This window comes from Drosophila pseudoobscura, chromosome X (assembly GCF_009870125.1).
Source record: "Drosophila pseudoobscura strain MV-25-SWS-2005 chromosome X, UCI_Dpse_MV25, whole genome shotgun sequence".
NCBI lineage: Eukaryota > Metazoa > Arthropoda > Insecta > Diptera > Drosophilidae > Drosophila > Drosophila pseudoobscura.
Window position 1 is genome coordinate 19,551,613 of NC_046683.1, and position 16,182 is coordinate 19,567,794.

The following is a 16,182-nucleotide window of genomic DNA, read 5'->3' on the forward strand; positions in this document are numbered from 1 at the left end:
TAGCATAGGTCTACAAGACGAACTTACAATCAGCAATATTTTCCGCCATTTACCTCAAGTCGTTGTGTGTTTAAATAGAGGGGGCTTAAGTGGGCTAAGTTCGTTTTTGTCATCGTTATTGTCACACTGATTGTGATTGTGTCGAAAATACAGGGTTTTTCGTGCAATTTAATACGCTAATATCAACGTCGGAGTTATGTCCGAAACGCCGTTGCATGCGACCAACCTGTCGTGCGGCCACACGTGTATGTGTATGTGCTGGGTAGCCACAAACTCCGCCGAAAACCGTATTGCTTTTAACCTTAGTTGACATTGAAATGTACCCGCTTGGCGGATGGACACGGTAGTTCGTGGGTGTGTGTGTGTGTCTGTTTTGTGCTCATGGCTGTGCTGTATGTTTTTCAATAAGAGGATAGAATCGAGAGCAGCATCTCATCACAAAACGAACCAACTGCATTTTCTCCTCTCTATTAATAAGCGTGTGTGTGTGTGTGTATGTGTGTGCGACCAAAACACAACTCCGATATGATATGCTAAATCCCCCGCAGTTCATCAACAAACACTTCGCCCTCCCTCGAGAACGAGTACCGTGGTGGTATACTTTTGCTTTAAACACAGCAACAACTCCTTTAAGAGAATAAACTGTTCAAATCAAAGTTTCTGCAGTTGTGTAATCATTCATTAGACATTTGCAATGAAACAGAGAGCAAGAACAGGCAAATTCTATTATTTTATTTAATTCGTTGTCGCTGCTATTCTCATTTTTTTATATAAATCGATTTGTTGTAGTTGGCATCAGTTATTAATTCAATCAGCCGCAGCCGAGCCGTAGCTGTAGCCGCAACAGCTGAGAGCAGCAGCAACAGCAGTCGCAACCAGAAGAGACCAAGTATCGCAACTAGAGAGAGAGAGACAGAGGTACAGAGCAAGCGCCAAAGAGAGAGCTAGAAAGAGAGACGTCAAAGTCAAAGCGGGAGAGAGTGTTGTGTTTCTTACACGAAAGCTAAGCGAAGCGTTCTCCCCACCGCACACCGGCATATACGATATACGGCGTACAACAACGATAACGGTAATTAAAAGGAAATTTAACAGCGGAGCGAGCAGTCACTGCCGCCGGTCCCACAGATTCATTCCTACTGCCCTCTGCTCCTCCGCGTCCGTTTGTTCGTTCGTTCATTCATTCGTTCGTTCGTTCGTATAAAAATAGCAACGCCTTAAACGATCTCATCAACATCATCATCATCAGCATCAGCATCAACCGCATCGGGCCCCATCACATCCCATCAATAGCAGTATCAGCATACGACGCCGCACCGTAACTAACTGATCACCAAGATTAACCTGACCCATGTAAAACTCTGGCTTGCTCTTTCAGGATTCCGCTTGAGGATCCGACACATCAGCCCTGCTGCTGTTGTCCCGCGTAAGAGAGAGGGAGGTTAGAGGACGACAACACCGACAAAATTTCACTGGATATAATGGCCAAGGATGAGGAGGACGATCTGCTGCCCGACAAGGATGCAGCCAAGGGCTTTTATGCCAAATACGAGCCCAAAGAGATCCTGGGCAGGTGAGTGGGGAAGCAGTCCGTCTGTGCATTTGCCCCCAACCCATCCACTGAGCTTCTGTCGCACTGTGGCTTTTGTTTATTTGGTTAATGCTAAGCTTGCAGAAGTGCAAGCCCTGTTTACATATAGCTCCGGTTAATTAGGTCCATGACTCATGCCTGGGTGTGTGAGGAGTACCGCTTCTGCTGATTCTGCTTCGTCTTCTACCAGAGCCGAGAGTGTGACAGTGTGAAGTATGGAATGGGCTGACGGCGCCTGTCTTCTGGCTCCACAATAAATTTCATCAATGGGCAGCGACTGCAGGGGCCGAAACACCCTTGGATTGAACTTGAAGTTACACGCAGGCGGAGACTAAGCAAATAGGTGTTGCGAAACACAAGGGCAATTACAAGGGGCGGCGATAAGATCTGCAAGGCAGGGCCGCCACTTAGATAAACATTAAAGATCATACCCAAACCGAGTGGATGGGGTCTAACTCACGGTGAAGAAAGCCTCTTATCTTTTCTCTCTTTTTGCATTTGCATTTCTATCAACTTGCAGGGGCATCAGTTCCACGGTGCGTCGCTGCATCGAGAAGGAGACGGGCAAAGAGTTCGCGGCCAAGATCATAGATCTGGGCGCCACGACTGAGTCTGGTGAGACGAATCCATATCATATGCTCGAGGCAACCCGACAGGAAATCTCAATACTACGCCAGGTCATGGGCCACCCCTATATAAGTGAGTTTGAAGCTTCAGTTTCAAGAATTTGTTCATACAGGAGTACTCCACTGACCCGCATTTCCATTACCATTCCCATTCTACAGTTGATCTGCAGGACGTGTTTGAGTCAGATGCATTTGTGTTCCTCGTATTTGAGCTGTGCCCCAAGGGCGAGCTCTTCGACTATCTGACTTCGGTGGTGACGCTCTCCGAGAAGAAGACGCGCACCATCATGCGGCAGATATTCGAAGGCGTCGAATATATCCACGCCAAAAGCATTGTGCACCGCGACCTCAAGCCGGAGAACATTCTGCTGGACGAGAATCACAATGTGAAAATCACGGACTTTGGCTTCGCCCGACAGCTACAGGAGGGCGAGAAACTTACAGGTTATTAAGGCTCCACCGCTTTCCTCCCCAATCCTCCTACCCCCCGGTCTTCAAGTGGCTCATTTTGTCCCATTTTCCATTTCCAGATCTTTGCGGCACGCCTGGCTACTTGGCACCGGAGACGCTCAAGTGCAACATGTTCGAGGGCTCGCCCGGATATTCCCAGGAAGTAGACATGTACGCGCTCCTTTGGTCCTCGCCGTTGAAATTCTTTAACCGGTCTCCCCTTTACCTTTGCAATTGTAGATGGGCGTGTGGCGTGATCATGTTCACGCTGCTCGTCGGCTGTCCGCCCTTCTGGCACCGCAAACAGATGGTCATGCTGCGTAACATAATGGAGGGAAAATACAGCTTCACCTCGCCGGAGTGGGCCGATATTTCAGGTGAGTCGCTAAATGGTATTGTTGGACATTGAAACCTCATTGTTGCCTGGTTTCTTGCAGAGGATCCCAAGGATCTGATACGCAAATGTCTAGTCGTTGATCCTGCGCAACGTATCACCGTCACGGAAGTATTAAGACATCCATTCTTCAACCAAATGGTAAGTGTCGGCGGCTCTGGATGCCGCAGGGCAGGGCCCGCAGGGTCAATCCCCACAACCAATTCGGGCACCACCACCGAGAAGCAGAATGAGAGCTGCACTCGACTCGCGTCCGATTCCACGTGGATCATCCTGGGCTATGTATATAGAATCTAGTTGACAGACCCCCCTGCCGTCTAGCTCCCCCTCAGATGGGTCATGGCCTTGGCTCCTACACTCCGTTAACCTGTCTCTAAACACATCCTCACACACAACACACCTGTGACTCACCTCTCAACCAAGGCTTCTGCATCTCTTAGGAGTGTGCCTGGGAATCACCCCAATCCAACGTAGTTTACTCGAACGAAAAATAAGTTATTTTGTGTCTTTTGATTTAATTCGCATTTCCGCCTTTGGTTAAGCATATTATATATGTATGTATATGTATATATATATATGTATGTATTATTATTTCTTTTTAATTTATAATTTTACTATATTATACAATACATTTTCTCTCTTCTTTTCCTTACATATACGTTCTAAAAACAAACTACAATTAATTTAAACAAAAAAAAACCAAACACTAATCGAACGAATGAATCGACAATCAATTGTTCCGATCACTTTTCTCGATAAACGAAACGATAACCGATCAACCTCTAATTGTTGTTCAAAATTCAACTTCAAAAGCTGTTCGAGCAAAACATTGATGGCCTCAAGCGCAGCCTATCGACCAAGTCCAGAAGAATGAGTCGCATCACCGAAATCGCACTGGTAACGAAATGCTCCCGGACTAACCCCACCTTACCCCCACTCTCGATCCGTCAATCTCTATCTCTATCTCTCTCCCTTCCCCTGTTTCTGTCTGTTTTGCTCTCCTTGTCTCTGTCTGTCTACCATGTGTCGAATCGCATTAACAACAAAAACAAAACAAAAATCCCGAATCCCGCTCAGATCAGCGACAGCAGCAATCCAATCCCCATTCTGTTGCTGTTGCAATCGCGTGTGTGTTCTGTTCGCTGCATTCTGTTCTTTTATGTTCTTGTCTGTTCTGATCTAATCTACATAATAGTACTATAATGCTCGCTCCAAGCGCGATCTCTGCGTCCATCATGTCATGTGCCAGCATAACCTAACTACAATTGTAACCGTATACCGTATACCGTATAACACATTCAACCAACCACACACAAGGAGTACCAAAAAAAAAAGAAAGAAAAGCGTATTTGATTTGCTTCTAATTTATTTTGTTGCTTGACGATTACGCGATGCTCTTTGATGATAACAATCCCAAATCCTCTCGCTCTCTCGCTCTCTTGCTCTCTTGCTCTCTCTCTCTTTCTCATAAACCCCCTCCCCCTACCCTCCCACCCCATGTACCTTTGTACCGTACGTTCTGTGTCTGCATGTCCCGCCCACACCATGGTTGAGCCACCCCACTGCATGCGTGCGTGAAAGAAAGAGAAAACAGAGAAACCCAACGGCAGACAAGAGGTGCCTCATATACATAAGAGTCAGAGGGAGTGCTTCTGATTGCAGTTAGCGGACTTCTACTCCTGGCAAGGGAAGAGGTATTGTTCAGGGTGGGGCATCGGCAGCACTGCTAATCCAGCAAACGCCCAGGGATCTGGCATGGAGATACGATGCACATACAAACATATGTGTATGTTTTTAGCTGTAAGAAAGGTCACATACTTAGAGGTTAAGTCGAGCTCAAGTTACCTTTAGCCTAGCCTAAGTACTCGTTTTTTTCTATTTGCTGCTACATTACTTTACTCTACTCCTCCTAACTGATTACACAATTTTTGATTTCTTTCGCGCCGTCACCCACATTCCTCGTTTGCCTCGTTTTCGTTTCGCCAATGCCACCAACCACCAACCACCACCAATACAATAAAAACCAACCCGATCCCGATCGAACACCAGGTTCTGATGGGTGATCTGACCATGGCACGGCCTCCGCCCACGTCCGCCTATGCCCTGGGCAGATACCAGAACAGTGCTGCTTCTGCATCTGCCAGCAGTGCCAGTGCTGCGTTCCGCTACGACCGAATCAACAGCAACGGTGGCGGCAGCGGCAGCGGCAGCGGCAGCGGCGGCGGCGGCGGTGGTCCAAATCCCTGCGGCTCCTCCTACCTCTACTACAGTGCGCCACAGAGCTCGTACTCGTCGAATCGGTTGAGGGATGTGCTGCCACCCCCCGACCTGGATGACCCCTCCTCGTCGTGTGCCTCCGCCTCCTGTTACAAGACCCTAACGGCCACGGTGTACTATCAGCAGCAGCCACAGCTACAGCAACAGCAACAGCAACAGCAGCAGCAGCACACGGCGCGGGCAATAGCCGGCAATAATTATGAAAGTGCCGCGCAGCAGCAGCATTTATTGCATGCACAAGTGCAGGCAGGTTTTTCCATTGATTTTCTTTTGCTTTCCTTTTACTTTACAAATTGTTTCCTACGTATTTAGTTACCACACACGTATGATTTAGTTATATTTTATTTATTTATTTTTTTTAAATTTTTAGTGCTTTTTAGTTGATTCCATAAGCGCCATCATTCATCCCCTCATTCATTCCTTCATTCAAAATTCAAAACAGACGCAGGATGCTGCCTGCTGCCTGCTGCCCTGCCCTCTCCCCCACTCTCCACTCTCATACAACCCTCTCTCACTCGCTCTTTTCAGCCGGTATTGGTGTATGGCCGATAGCTATCCTTTGCCGATTGTGAGTGTGAGATAGGGATCGGGATCGGGTCGTTAAAGAACTCTTGCACGACACGGTTTCTACCGTCGGTTTTCGTATCCCTACATTACGAAAGTGTGCCATGTGTTACAAGATGATGTCGGTAGAAAACGTATCGTATCAACTAGTTTGATAGCATTCGGTCCACTGCTTCTCACTCCATTGCACTCCACACATCGCCCCAGCACACCACCACACCACACCACACCACATCATCCAACCACTCACCTTTCTTAAGCTTAAGTACTTTTGTCGCGCCTTCTATTATGCATTATGTATGTTTCTACGATTCCTATTGTATTTTCTTATAGCTGGCACTTAGTGGTATCGTAGCGAGTAAACACCATATTTGTATTATATGCACCTTTCTGTAGCACATATCCTGTCGGGTGAACTGTCGGATGATACTTGCAGGAGCTGTATTTAGTGGAACTGCTTTGTAGTCATAGCCGTAGTCGTATTCGTATTCGTAGTCGTAGTCGTAGTCGTATCTAGGATCTAAACCATATGTCACTAATCCCTCCCCCGGGAATCTCGCCGCACATCTTTGCCCTCTTTTGTATCTTTTGTATGAATATGCCGTAGTGGAACCAGGAAATCAGCATATAATTTGCATGAGTGCTGTACACTATATAGTGAATATACTCACATATCTAATCATACATACATACATATATTTATTTATTATAAATGACGCCAAAGTCGATTCACTGACGATTTATTCTGTTTAATTTCTCCTCTGTTGGTGATGTTGTACACGTTTTGTTTTGTGTGTCATGTTCTCAATATTGTCAGAGTCTCAACGCCCTTATACCATGTGTGTCTATAAGTCGGTGTTGTGGAGACTCCATTGTGAGTAGACCAAAGAAAACTGTGATAGATTACAGTTACCGTTGCATACAGTACACCCATTCAAACCTACTATATATCTCATATGCAAATGCGTACATACTTACACCTATGTGCATACATACATCTGCATAATCCCGCACTTAGACACGATCGTAATCCTCAAATCGCGAATGTCGTTGTCCCCCCGCCTTAAGCCTTGGCTCGATTGTTCCGTCTCTACTCAATAACACGGCCCCCCGTCTCCTTCCACTCACACCACATCCACCTCTCTGCTCCACCCTCTGATTTACTTTGATCCTATGCATACATGTTTACGTGTTGCTTTGCTTTCTTCCCATTAAACTCATTATTGGTAACGGTATCTAACAGTAATCCTCTCATATATGTAACACCGAGAAACGCTAAATGAAGATCTAACATAGGCTCTCGCACAGGCTCTCTCTTGTGTGGTGTGTCTCACAGCATGCGATTAACACTCAGGCCAGATAGGTCGGGTCGTAAATGTTCACCACGTTTCAAAACGAGTATTAAAATTGGAATAGTAAAGAATAATAATTATTTGTTACCCAAACGATTATGTGACAAACAGATACAAGCCAGGAAAGCTGACTTCGGTGCGCCGAATTCTATATACCCTTGCAGTTCGATCATAGTATAAACATTAACAAACATACAAAGAAAACATATGGGCATTTCCAAGGTGCACACAAGATGTACACATTGCAAAAATAAGACGGATTTTCAAAGCCTGTTTCTATTATAAAGTAGCTCTTGATTAAGCCAATTAGCTTTCTTGTAGGAGAAAATAGTAAAGGGAACCATGACTATAAAATACCAAAAATACCAAATAAACCAACTATTTCTGATTTGAGTGGGATTTCACATCAATGGTGTTGCAATTATAATTAATTTAGAAAATAATATCGGGACAAAAGTATATGGGACTGTGTTTATATTAACTTTTAATTATTTGGTCACGGTGGACTTTTGCATGGAAATGCCCATACGTCGCAAGTCTTATAGAGTGGTCCGTTCCGAAGGTGATCTTCCTGTACAAAACAGTCGTACATAACTTTAGAAACCAAGGAAGTAAATCGCATCGAAATAGGATTGGAAATGGTTAGCAACAAAACCCTGCAAAGGTATTCAAAAATAAGATATTTTCAAAATTGTAAATTTTGTATACCGTGCCGTACCGCCTGTTTGTTGTTGTAACGCCCTGTTGTAACGCCCAAGCAATAATACTTATACAAAACAAAGAGCTAACACCATTCAACAGTAATCATTAAGCCTTAACCGAACCTAACCCTAACGACGTGTGCACTAAACCGAAACACGAAAGGCAAAAAGAGATCGATCTGCTAGTATAACACCTTCCCCGCCGAGGGGAGGGGACAGCCTGTAGAGCGAAGCCTAATCCCGACATTCTCGATTTCTCTCTCTCCCGAATCCCACCTATAGCTTCGCAAACAGAGTCGCTTCAATGCGCGCAAAAAGTTCCAATTCGCCATAATCGTGATACGCGCTGTCATAAGGATACGCCGACTGCGGTTCACCGCCGAGCCGCTGCACGTTGAGGAGGCCATACGCGATCCCTATCGCGTCAAGGTGCTGCGCAAGGTGAGTTCTCTTCTTGTCCAGTCTATCCAACACTGATCCACACTCACTTGTTCACCGGTTATCTCTCATTCTCTCCTTTGTCCAGGTTATCGATGGATGCGCCTTCCGTGTTTACGGTCATTGGGTGAAGAAGGGCGAGGGCCAGAACCGCGCCGCTCTCTTTGAGAATACTCCGCGCACCGAGCTGCACGCGCTCTACATCAACAATCTCAGTCGGTAGAAGGAGAAGGGAAAGGGAAAGGGAAAGGAAGAAGCAGAGGAGAAAACAAGCAAACACACACACCAGCAAACGAATCAGTAAAAGCTTAGTAGCCACTAAGCACCAGAGAGGAAGGAGATCTATAAGCAAGCAAAAGAGACACCAAATCAATTCAACTAAATTCGCCGAAACTTTTCATGTCGCTTCACTCACGCGCACTCACCCTCACCCTCACACTCACACTCAACCACAAACACAAACGCACACACACACACACATGTACATAGGATAAGCTCTGATTTGAGCTTTAGACTTTTTTTTGTCGTTTAATTTATCTCTCTCTCTCTCTCTCGCTCTCGCTCTGAAGCAGCCAGCAGCTCATCTCTGGCATAGATTTTAATTTAGAGTTTCTTGTGTCTAGCAGATCCAATCGGAAGAAGGGGGAGGAGAGCAAGAGGAATGTAGAACCGTTGGCAGGTCTGCCGCATTAGCCATTGCCTATCCATGCCCACAAATATACATATGTACACATGTATTCTCTGTTAATGATTCTATTAAATTATTTAATTGTACTGCTAAGCGTTTAAATTTTAACTGTTATGTTGTAGAATACACAATAAATTAACAAAAAAAATACACAAAAAAATAGAAAATATACGAGGAACGCACGCGACAAGTGACACAAGGGAGTCCGCTTTTCAGTTGCCGTTGGGGCAGTGGTACGAGCGCTCACAGCATTCAGGAAAAGAGCGCTTGGTGTTCACAAAGTCGCGCATCTTGCAGCCCTTGGGGGGCGCCGTGGCGTCACAGGTTTTGAACTCGACGAGGCCGCCCTCCATGCAGGTGACGCCGGCGCAAGGATGGTTGGGGTGCTTTCCCTTCTGCCCCGGCGACATCACCGTGTTCGAGTCCAGAACACATTTTCCCGGATAGGCTGGAATGGAAAGGAAAACGGAGACAGAGACGGAGATTGTAAATCGATTGGCTCCGTAAAATCCTGACTCCTTTGCACTCACTGGGATTACTGAAGTCGGCCCGAGCAATGTCCGCCTGGGCGCACTGGCTGCCGAGGATAACGACGGCGCAGCAGAGGAGGAGGGTGGCGCTGAAGTGGGACATCGTGTTGGAGATTCGGACTGGGTTTCTGCTCTGCGTGGATGCTCTTGTCAACGAGGATCGAGGTCCGCAAGTGTTGTCGGTTTAGCGCAAACGCCAATGTTTTATACGCACCCGAGCCGGCGCCGCTGCCCGTTATCACGACGGCTTATCGAGATGTCAGCTGAGCGGATCCAACGGCGTGACCTTGTCCGACGCCAGCTAAAGTGCCCGCTCCTTTTGCATGCCCCGAGTCCCAGATGCCGGTTTTCCGTTCGGGCAGCTGCCCGTTTGGCAGCTTTTGTTCTACCCGGTACCCGCGGGGTGCAAAGGTATGTTGTACTCGATCGAAAGTATGAAACAAACAGAGGCCGCTGTTTCGCCCAAGACGGAACTGAACATGTACATATATGTACATATATTTGTATACACTTCTGGCGATGGGGGGATTTTCAAATTTCTTTCCAACGAACGGAATATTAATAAATACGTTCATACATATTTATAAATCAGTTATCAAATCTTCAAAGTACGTACATAAATATGTTCATATGCCTGATCAGAATCTAATGTCTGGCCACAAAAATCACTTCTTTGGCAACGATAAAAAGGATCAAAATTATCCTTGATTGGACATGATTTTGTTCCTTTTTGTTGTCGGATGGTTAGCGCCTTCCAAAGCGAGTTCCAAATAGATCACGAAAAAGATCCGACTGCGGGGTATCTTACTGTCGGAATGTTTTCGATTGTCTCGAGGGGAGTCGCGACGACGACTTCCCTTCGGTTCATTGAGTACTTAATTATATTACTCGCACACATACATATGCACTGCGTTGATTTGCTTTTAATATATTCATTGTTTTGTATTATTACCGCTGGAAGCTTATCACGTTTCTCATTTTTTTGTACTTTTCTCCCTCTCTTTCCGTTTTACGGGATCTTCTTGTGGCGACGATTTTTGGGAATTTTCGTGTTGAGACGTCTTGTTTTGGTGTGGAATTCCTGCGGCTTTCAACTTGTTGTTGGGTCGCGATCGGATCGGATTGGATCGGATCGGAACTAACTGCTCAGGGAGGGGAGTTGAGTGGAGTGAGTGTTCAGTAATCAGTGGGGGTCAGTTGACTCATCGAGAGTGCACGCCACAGCCATTTACACTTTCACCGGCGCCGGTGGGTTCTTGAACCCCGCCCAACCACACAAAACAAACATTTTAAAAGTAAGCACAACAAATCGATAGGTGAATGACATGATGCCATGACACGATCGATCATCCACTATGTTTTGACAAAATATGTGTGTTCTTTACTAAAAATTGCTCTACCTATTATTTACCTATTATTAGGTTTTCTTTTATTTCCTCTATCAGGATCATCAGCCGACTCATGTAGACTCATATACTCGTAGAAGTTGTCCCTCTGACTTTCAACATTTCAAATTTTATCCGAATATCCATTTCATCATAATAAAGCTGCCCGTACAGTATGAAACATTTACATATGTACATATGTACTACATACCCTTCTAGCGCATAACGCATGAAATCAAATTTTGGATCTATACCATGTACTGTGTTCTGCTCCAAATCAGTACCTTAGCTACAACTTTGACCGCATAACTACGTAAGAAGAAGTTGTTTCCACTCGTTTTAAATTCAATTATTTGTCGTTCAATAATTTTACCACTTTCTGTTAGCTTTTAGTTTAAACAAAAAGTGGCACATATTGGAGTTGTCGATTGGAACGTCATACATACTATGTACATAAATATGTTTAAGGGACACTCACACAATTTGCCACAATGAGAACGATCGAACACGATCTCATTCCTCTGTTATAGAGAGTAGATCTATAGATAACCACAAATGCCAGTATGCATCCACTGGTTAATGATAAGTGTGGTCTGTGCCATAATGGTGTAATACCAGTTTGTAAGGTCAATGTTCGATCAGCAGGGAAACAGAAGCTGATCGATTAATGGGAAGAGAAAGAGAGAGACGGAATGCGTGTGATCTTTTTTAAAACTTTACTATTTATTCCTTCTTTCTATTGACGATTGTATTTACTTAGACTGTTTTTTTTATTTTCTTTTATTTTACAGAGGTTATACTATATTGCGCTTACTGAACCCTACATGCACTGCACTCCTATATATAATTTATATATATAAGTATTTATGTGTATTCTTGTCAACATAATTTCTTCGGCTTCGACTTACAATGTAATAAAGAACTTTTACAAAATGCAGAATTAGAATTAGAATTGAGATAAGTGCCCCGTGTGAGTGCAGCAGGAACGGAACATACACCAAGGTCAAGTCAGGAAAGTGTCGGTAGAATAGAAATACAGTAGAAATACATATGCTGATGTACGAGAATTATACACGTATTGAGAGATAGAGAGCTATCGATTTGAGATTCCACATTCTAGATTACAGATTACAGATTTCAGATTCCAGATTCTGATCTAAGTTTAAACTTGAACTATACCATAGATTCCACAGATATACCACAGATGGAATGCGGCAGAGAAGATTCTCCATAGTAAATCTAGACGACGGAAAAATATCCGGATCCACCGGACCCAGCCAGCACTGGCCAGTACCGTTCAGTACCGTTCAGTACCGTTCAGTACCGTTTAGCATGAAACATCAGTCAACCACATTTGCCACTGGCACTACCGCACTACTGCGTCTGGAACTAGAACTAGACACCCGGATACAGAGGCAGCTTGGCGGTGTCAATTTTCTCCTCCACCTTGAATGAGGGGAAGAGGCCGCCCTGATTGGTGCGCGTGTTCTTGCCCTTGGAGTTGCCGTCCCAGTGGTTGCCGGCCACCGACACTAGGTCGTCCACACGCAGCTGGAGGTCCTCGTGGGTGCGCGGACTGTGGGCGATAACTACGCGACGATTGTGCGCATTCTGACCGCCGTAATAGTATATGTCGTCCAGCGATTTAAAGCGATGTGAGGCATCCGGGTACATGGTCTGCATGATCTCATACGCCACGCGGCACACCTGCGAGGAGAAGGTGCACACAAGATGGTCTGACATGGATAGCAGGTGGATGTCCAGTATGATCCCGTTGAGGGCCGTGTCCGTGTAGCGTGTGGAGACGGACGCCATGCGGGCCACCTCGGGATCCCCGATGATCTGGTAGTGCGGGTACTTTTCGCGCGCCTCTTCGATTACGTAGGCGTCGTCCGAGGCTAGGAAGACGCGTCGCACCACGGTGGTGCCATTGATCTCCAGCGTTCGGTAGTAGTCCTCCACATGAGTCATGTACTCCCCGATGCTGTGGCAGGCCGCCTCCGTGCCCACCTTGTCCGTACGACGCACATGCACCCTGAAACGTAATGGATCAGTTAAGCCTGAGAGGGAAAGCCTCGCCAGTTGCTGCTTACCCCACAATGGGACGCTCCCAGCCCAGGTTTCGCATGCCGGCGAAGAGGAATTCGCGCGTCGGCTGCTGCGGGCGCAGAAGGTACTTCAAGAACTGGCCCACCCACCAGACAATAGGATCACCGTGCAGGCGTTTAAGGCGTGGCGCCAGATCCTCGGGCACGGCCAACGGCAGGTAGGGCGGGCGCGGCATTAGCGAGTCAATGATCGGCAGCACCAGGACCTGAGTATTGGGCTTGCCCGGCCAGTTGTATGCGTTGGCAGACCCGGCGTCGTGGCAGCCTTTCGAGATCGGCTGGAACACCTCCTCCCAGCCACCCTTGTGGTAGCGCCAGCCACGCGACTTGAGAATCATTGTGCGCTCTGTGGCATACGCCACAATAAAGCAGTATACCACATGGTGCAGTTGGCAGCCATAACCACAGCCCTAGACGACAGATGAGCGATAGATGACAGATATTAGTGGATTAGTATTGGGTGGATTGGGCAAAACCAGACAAATATTCACCTTGTTGAGCTTACAGACCAGCTTTCGAGCATTTTGACAGTCGCTGGGGTTTTGCAGGTGGTTCAGGCGCCGCTGGACCAGGTCGCTTAGGTCCCTGGACTCCTTGTGGCGCCAGGTCTCGTATCCGTCCGAACGACGCATGTGATCCATGTCGCTTAGCAGCGACCGCTTGTGCTCTGCTCCCTGCAACAGAACCTGGTTGATGGACTCCTCCAGCTCCTTCGGCCCCTTGCTGGCCACCACCTTGCTTATCTTGGCCAGCTCGCTGCTAAAGAAGTTCCAGATCTCCCCAATGTTCGTCTGGATGCGTCGGCGGGTAAACTCATACTCCATACTGGGCTCGCCATGTCCCAGATCGTCTCCGGATAAGAGATCTGGCTGGGCTGCAGCTCCGTCTAGCGGATCGTTTCCACCTTCGGCATTGTTCCAGCCCCTCAAGTCAGCTGGAGCAGAATCAAAGAATGCCTCAGGCTCTGCTCCCAGACTTTCCAGCCCTTGCTTTGGGTTCAGTGGATCGTTCTCCAACTTTTGTACTAGCTTCAGGGCACTCTGTTTGTCCAGCTGGTCGCTGAAAGAGATTTGGAAAAGCGCAAGCAAAAGGAGAGGGGTGAACAAAGCCGCTTGTGATGTGTACGTTTCAGCGTGCCATGCATAATTAACCACGACGCCACCTCCACCGCCAGCACAGCACAAAACAGCAGAGCACGGCGCGCCAATGGTCAGACTAATCAGCATATGAATGCCGTAGGACTGGATGGATTGTGGCTGCTATATGGCTGCTGGCTGGGGGGATAGGATGTAAGCCATACCTCATCAGCTCATCAATAAGCTGCTTGAGCTCCTCGTTACGCTGCTTGGTGTGCTCGAGGAGCTGTAGGGCCTGGCTGATGCGGCGGGCACTGATCTCATTCTCTCCCGTTGCTTGCTGGCCCTGTGTGCTGGTCAGCTTCACCACAAACACGTAGACGAGAGCCACCCAGGCCAGCACAAAGATGACAAGGGCCCGCACCCATGAGTTAGCCGATGCACCAAACAGCTGCCGCACTAGCAACATTGGTTCTGATCAGCCGCCGCCTCTTGTTGGTTGGTTTGTTGGTTGGGTATCCGCCTGTGCCTGTGCCTGTGCCCGTGGCCTGTGCCCGATGCACTCGCAGCTGCAGAACACACGCACTGCTGTTCGGCTAAGCGGAAAATGGGTTCAATTTGGAGCTGGAACTGGTACTGGTGTTGGAGTTAGAGTCGCTTCTGGTGCTCGGTTGTTGTCGCATAGTCACAGCTGCTTAGCTCCTGGCTGGCCACTGTGCAATCACAGTTCACAGTCTGCTTCATCCGCAGCAGCACTGAAAAGGTACGGGTAACAGCCACAAGTCAATTTACGGGGGCGGTCTAATGGCAAATGTTACGCTACACTACTCTGCCATGCCACTAGCTTCGGCTTTGGTTTTAGCTCTTTCCTCAATTATTAGATATTAAGGCTGATGCTCTAGCCTTTGTTGATACAGATTAGCGGGGTGTGGGGTGTGGGATGGGACTAGCCCGTCGTCGGCAGTCGTGGCAGTCGCACAAATGTGCTAAATTATTCACTTACAATTGTATATGTTTCGGTGTTGTTCCGTGTTTTCTTTTGTCTCCTTCAGGGAAGGCACATATTTACGTTCCCTGTCGCCAGTCACTGGTCTTTTCAGGCCACCAGTCACTGCTTTCGGTACTATGGCCAATTATGGTAACCTAACCGAAATGAGACAACAGATATCATAAATTTTGATATTTTTTATATTTCAAAAAACATTTTTATTTCTTTTTTGAATAGAAAATCAAAGCATGTTTGCTTATTGTCGCTGATATTTTGATGATATCAGTCACAGCTATCGCCGGAAAAATAGTCACTTATACGTTCATCTCTAGTCGCTGTATTTTCGATGTTAGCAGCCCTGCCCGACCACGGCTGTGCACGGCTGTAATCGATATCGATGACTACTCCGCATTACTAACGGATTTTCAAAAAAACACTTTTGCCAAACTGCGGACCAAAACGGAACGTGCATTCAAACAGCTTCTGCCTATCGAAGCATCCTTTCAACAAGCCAAAATGATGGGTTGTCATGGTTTCATTCTGATGCGGTGTTCTCTTAATATTTCACAATTTATTTGGACTTATGCTATTAATAATAAAAATGATTATAATTTTGAGATGTTGATTTTAGAGTCCGGGACCGAGCCGAACCGATCCCTGTCCACGGCCACGGCCTGCACAGGCAGCAGAGCATTCACTGCTACGCGTACATGAGTGCATGCATGGTAAACAGACATCGGTCGGCGACTGGCGACGAATAGGAATTAAAATGTAGTTTCTTGACGTCGTTTGTAGTCCTTTCGGGCAAACCAAATGAAGAGTGTGATTATCGTATAAATTATAAAAATTCTGTATATGTATAGTTAAAAAAAAAAGTTGTACACATAAAATATAAATTATATTATTACAATTACGACCACAAAAATTTCTTATTTTTGAAATGAGTTTCGGCTTTTTTGTTGTTTTTTTTTCTTCTTTGTGTTTTTGTGTGTGGGAGAGAGAGAGAGAGAGAGAGCG

General features: G+C 46.5%; 3 protein-coding genes and 1 long non-coding RNA gene across 12 annotated transcripts; 1 reads left to right on the top strand and 3 right to left on the bottom strand.

The window, feature by feature from the left end:
* Positions 1–60: 60 nt before the first annotated feature.
* PhKgamma (phosphorylase kinase gamma) lies at positions 61–9,164 on the top strand. 8 transcript variants are annotated; one of them, XM_033382409.1, is made up of 13 exons: positions 61–251; positions 790–1,069; positions 1,208–1,315; positions 1,376–1,570; positions 2,109–2,287; positions 2,374–2,658; positions 2,745–2,835; positions 2,905–3,041; positions 3,102–3,199; positions 3,872–3,955; positions 5,108–5,581; positions 8,235–8,393; positions 8,479–9,164. In XM_033382409.1, exons 4-13 carry the CDS (start codon positions 1,479–1,481, stop codon positions 8,611–8,613), a joined length of 1,734 nt encoding a protein of 577 aa, XP_033238300.1. In that variant the 5' UTR covers positions 61–251; positions 790–1,069; positions 1,208–1,315; positions 1,376–1,478; the 3' UTR covers positions 8,614–9,164. The 8 variants fall into 8 exon arrangements, with proteins under 8 accessions (XP_033238300.1, XP_033238299.1, XP_033238303.1 ...); XM_033382408.1 differs by having other exon boundaries at positions 61–245; XM_033382412.1 differs by having other exon boundaries at positions 61–245; positions 1,247–1,315.
* On the bottom strand, positions 1,624–2,137 carry LOC26534018 (uncharacterized). The gene is made up of 2 exons (XR_001452523.2): positions 2,049–2,137; positions 1,624–1,975 (listed from the first exon to the last, which is right to left on the bottom strand). It is a non-coding gene; the product is annotated as an uncharacterized lncRNA (long non-coding RNA).
* LOC4815694 (uncharacterized) lies at positions 9,128–9,793 on the bottom strand. The gene is made up of 2 exons (XM_001355304.4): positions 9,609–9,793; positions 9,128–9,526 (listed from the first exon to the last, which is right to left on the bottom strand). The coding sequence occupies exons 1-2, from the start codon at positions 9,709–9,711 to the stop codon at positions 9,291–9,293; spliced, it is 339 nt and encodes a 112-aa protein (XP_001355340.3). The 5' UTR covers positions 9,712–9,793; the 3' UTR covers positions 9,128–9,290.
* Positions 9,794–11,692: 1,899 nt separating this feature from the next.
* Positions 11,693–15,860, bottom strand: FucT6 (alpha-(1,6)-fucosyltransferase 8). Of its 2 annotated transcripts, none has more exons than XM_015185538.2 (5): positions 15,181–15,860; positions 14,402–14,932; positions 13,593–14,160; positions 13,087–13,511; positions 11,693–13,028 (listed from the first exon to the last, which is right to left on the bottom strand). In XM_015185538.2, the coding sequence occupies exons 2-5, from the start codon at positions 14,644–14,646 to the stop codon at positions 12,389–12,391; spliced, it is 1,878 nt and encodes a 625-aa protein (XP_015041024.1). In that variant the 5' UTR covers positions 14,647–14,932; positions 15,181–15,860; the 3' UTR covers positions 11,693–12,388. The 2 variants fall into 2 exon arrangements, with proteins under 2 accessions (XP_015041024.1, XP_001355338.1); XM_001355302.3 differs by lacking the exon at positions 15,181–15,860 and adding an exon at positions 15,001–15,125.
* Between the last annotated feature and the right edge of the window lie 322 nt (positions 15,861–16,182).

Coding starts and splice junctions, on each gene's coding strand:
- PhKgamma (XM_033382409.1), top strand. CDS start 1,479: ATGGCCAAGGATGAGGAGGACGATCTGCTGCCCGACAAGGATGCAGCC. Junction 3,042..3,101: donor GGAGTGGGCCGATATTTCAG/GTGAGTCGCTAA, acceptor GGTTTCTTGCAG/AGGATCCCAAGGATCTGATA. Junction 8,394..8,478: donor GCGTCAAGGTGCTGCGCAAG/GTGAGTTCTCTT, acceptor TCCTTTGTCCAG/GTTATCGATGGATGCGCCTT.
- LOC4815694 (XM_001355304.4), bottom strand. CDS start 9,711: ATGTCCCACTTCAGCGCCACCCTCCTCCTCTGCTGCGCCGTCGTTATC. Junction 9,527..9,608: donor GGCCGACTTCAGTAATCCCA/GTGAGTGCAAAG, acceptor TTTCCATTCCAG/CCTATCCGGGAAAATGTGTT.
- FucT6 (XM_015185538.2), bottom strand. CDS start 14,646: ATGTTGCTAGTGCGGCAGCTGTTTGGTGCATCGGCTAACTCATGGGTG. Junction 14,161..14,401: donor CTTATTGATGAGCTGATGAG/GTATGGCTTACA, acceptor AATCTCTTTCAG/CGACCAGCTGGACAAACAGA. Junction 13,512..13,592: donor TGGTCTGTAAGCTCAACAAG/GTGAATATTTGT, acceptor TCTGTCGTCTAG/GGCTGTGGTTATGGCTGCCA.